The sequence below is a fragment of the Brassica oleracea genome, chromosome C3, assembly GCF_000695525.1.
Source record: "Brassica oleracea var. oleracea cultivar TO1000 chromosome C3, BOL, whole genome shotgun sequence".
Taxonomy (NCBI): domain Eukaryota; kingdom Viridiplantae; phylum Streptophyta; class Magnoliopsida; order Brassicales; family Brassicaceae; genus Brassica; species Brassica oleracea.
Genome location: NC_027750.1, coordinates 15,052,085 through 15,053,731, shown reverse-complemented (window position 1 = coordinate 15,053,731; position 1,647 = coordinate 15,052,085). Strand labels below are relative to the sequence as shown.

The window sequence follows — 1,647 nt, the reverse complement described above, 5'->3', positions numbered from 1 at the left end:
CAAGCTCTGATCAAGGCAAGATATATGGTTTTCCTTTCCAAACATTGTTAGAGAAGAGGAAAAGTGATTCCCGAAACCTCGAGGACCTCTCTTTACAAGTATACTGAGATGCACAAACAAACGTGTCTCAAAACTGATAAGAAACACTTCACTTGACTCCATAGGATACTGTTCGACTCAAAAGGCATGTTTGTAATCATATCCTCTGCTTCTTTTAGTTCTCATGTCCTGCCTAGTAGATCAACCATACAGCCATAATGCTCAATCTTAGCAATCAGACCAAACTCTTCCATCATGTGGAACCATTTTCTTCCTTCCTCCACTAATCCCCCATGGTTACAAGCTGAGAGAACAGCTAGCATCGTGACCTCATCTGGCTTTACTTCTCTCACCATTGTCAAGAACAGATCCAAAGCTACACGTGCGTTCCCATTCAAAGCATACTCATTTATCAAAGCGCTCCAAGACGCTATTTCTTTCTCTCTCATCTCATCGAACATTCTTCTCGCCTCCTCTACCTCCCCGCATTTCGGGTACATGTCGAGAACGCCTGTGCAAACCTTCACCTTCTTATCCAGCTTCCTCCTCTGCACAAAACGGTGACACCATTCACTGAGGACGAGAGCGCCAGTGTCAGAAATAGCTGGTAGCAAACTCAGAATAGCCACGTCGTCAGGATCCAGCGACGTGGTAGCCTGCATTTCTTGAAACAATCTTATAGCTTCTTGAGGTTGTTTGTTCTGACAGTATCCACTCATCATTGTGTTCGAAGAGACTAAGTTCCTTTCCGGCATAGCATCAAACAACTCCCTAGCGGAATCTACCTCTTTGTTGTTGCAGTAACCATGGATCATAGTGGTCCAAGTGATCACAGTTTTGTTACTCATCTCATCAAACAATCTTCTAGCAGAGGTCATGTCACCAGATTTAACATAACCATCCATCATCGCCTTGTATATCACAATGTTCTTAGCTTCAAGCATCTCATCAGAGAGCTTGCTCGCTACTTCCACCTCCCCACACCTAGCGTACTAGCAAATTAGAGCTGTCCAAGAAACCTCACTTCTTCGAGGCATTTCCTCGAAAACATTCCTTACGAATCTCATCTTCCCAAACTTAGCGTACATATATCTGCGCAAAACCCATATCTCCAAATTTGGCTATGCAACTGTAGACCTTGGTCAACAACACACATACTCAAAGTGCAGGCCTTTGTCAGTGTCGTGAAAGTAAAGTTGTCGGAAACACGTGTCCTTCTTAAGATCTCTGTATAGAGAAAAAGAGTGAGGATAGTGGCGAGTTTCGAGATAAGCCTTGATCATGGAGTTAGAGAGGAAACTGTCTTTCTCTCTGGGGTCTTTCGTCGAACAACTTACGTGCGTGGCTAATCCCAACAGCTGACGCGGAAACAGATAATAGTTTTGTGAAGATTTGAACGTTGGTCTCTATGGCGTGATGGAGCATGCAAGCATGGATCTGAAGAAGAGAAAATTTGCTTTGACGGTGGCTTTGTTGGAGAAGGTTAAAGCGTTTTCTCTCGAGCGGAAGCCATGGAAGCAGTTAAGTTTCTCGCTCGTGAAGCTGATGCTTCGTCTTCTTCTTATTACTACTACGAGCTCAGTGCTCTGTAAATCTCCATCCTCATAA

At 44.0% G+C, this 1,647-nt stretch overlaps 1 protein-coding gene across 1 annotated transcript; it reads right to left on the bottom strand.

The window, feature by feature from the left end:
• On the bottom strand, nucleotides 1–1,647 carry LOC106333175 (pentatricopeptide repeat-containing protein At2g44880-like). Its single transcript, XM_013771655.1, has one exon. The coding sequence runs from the start codon at nucleotides 981–983 to the stop codon at nucleotides 222–224; it is 762 nt and encodes a 253-aa protein (XP_013627109.1). The 5' UTR covers nucleotides 984–1,647; the 3' UTR covers nucleotides 1–221.

Bases quoted from the DNA above. Each gene is read 5' to 3' on its own strand.
- LOC106333175 (XM_013771655.1), bottom strand. From the start codon at position 983: ATGCTTGAAGCTAAGAACATTGTGATATACAAGGCGATGATGGATGGT.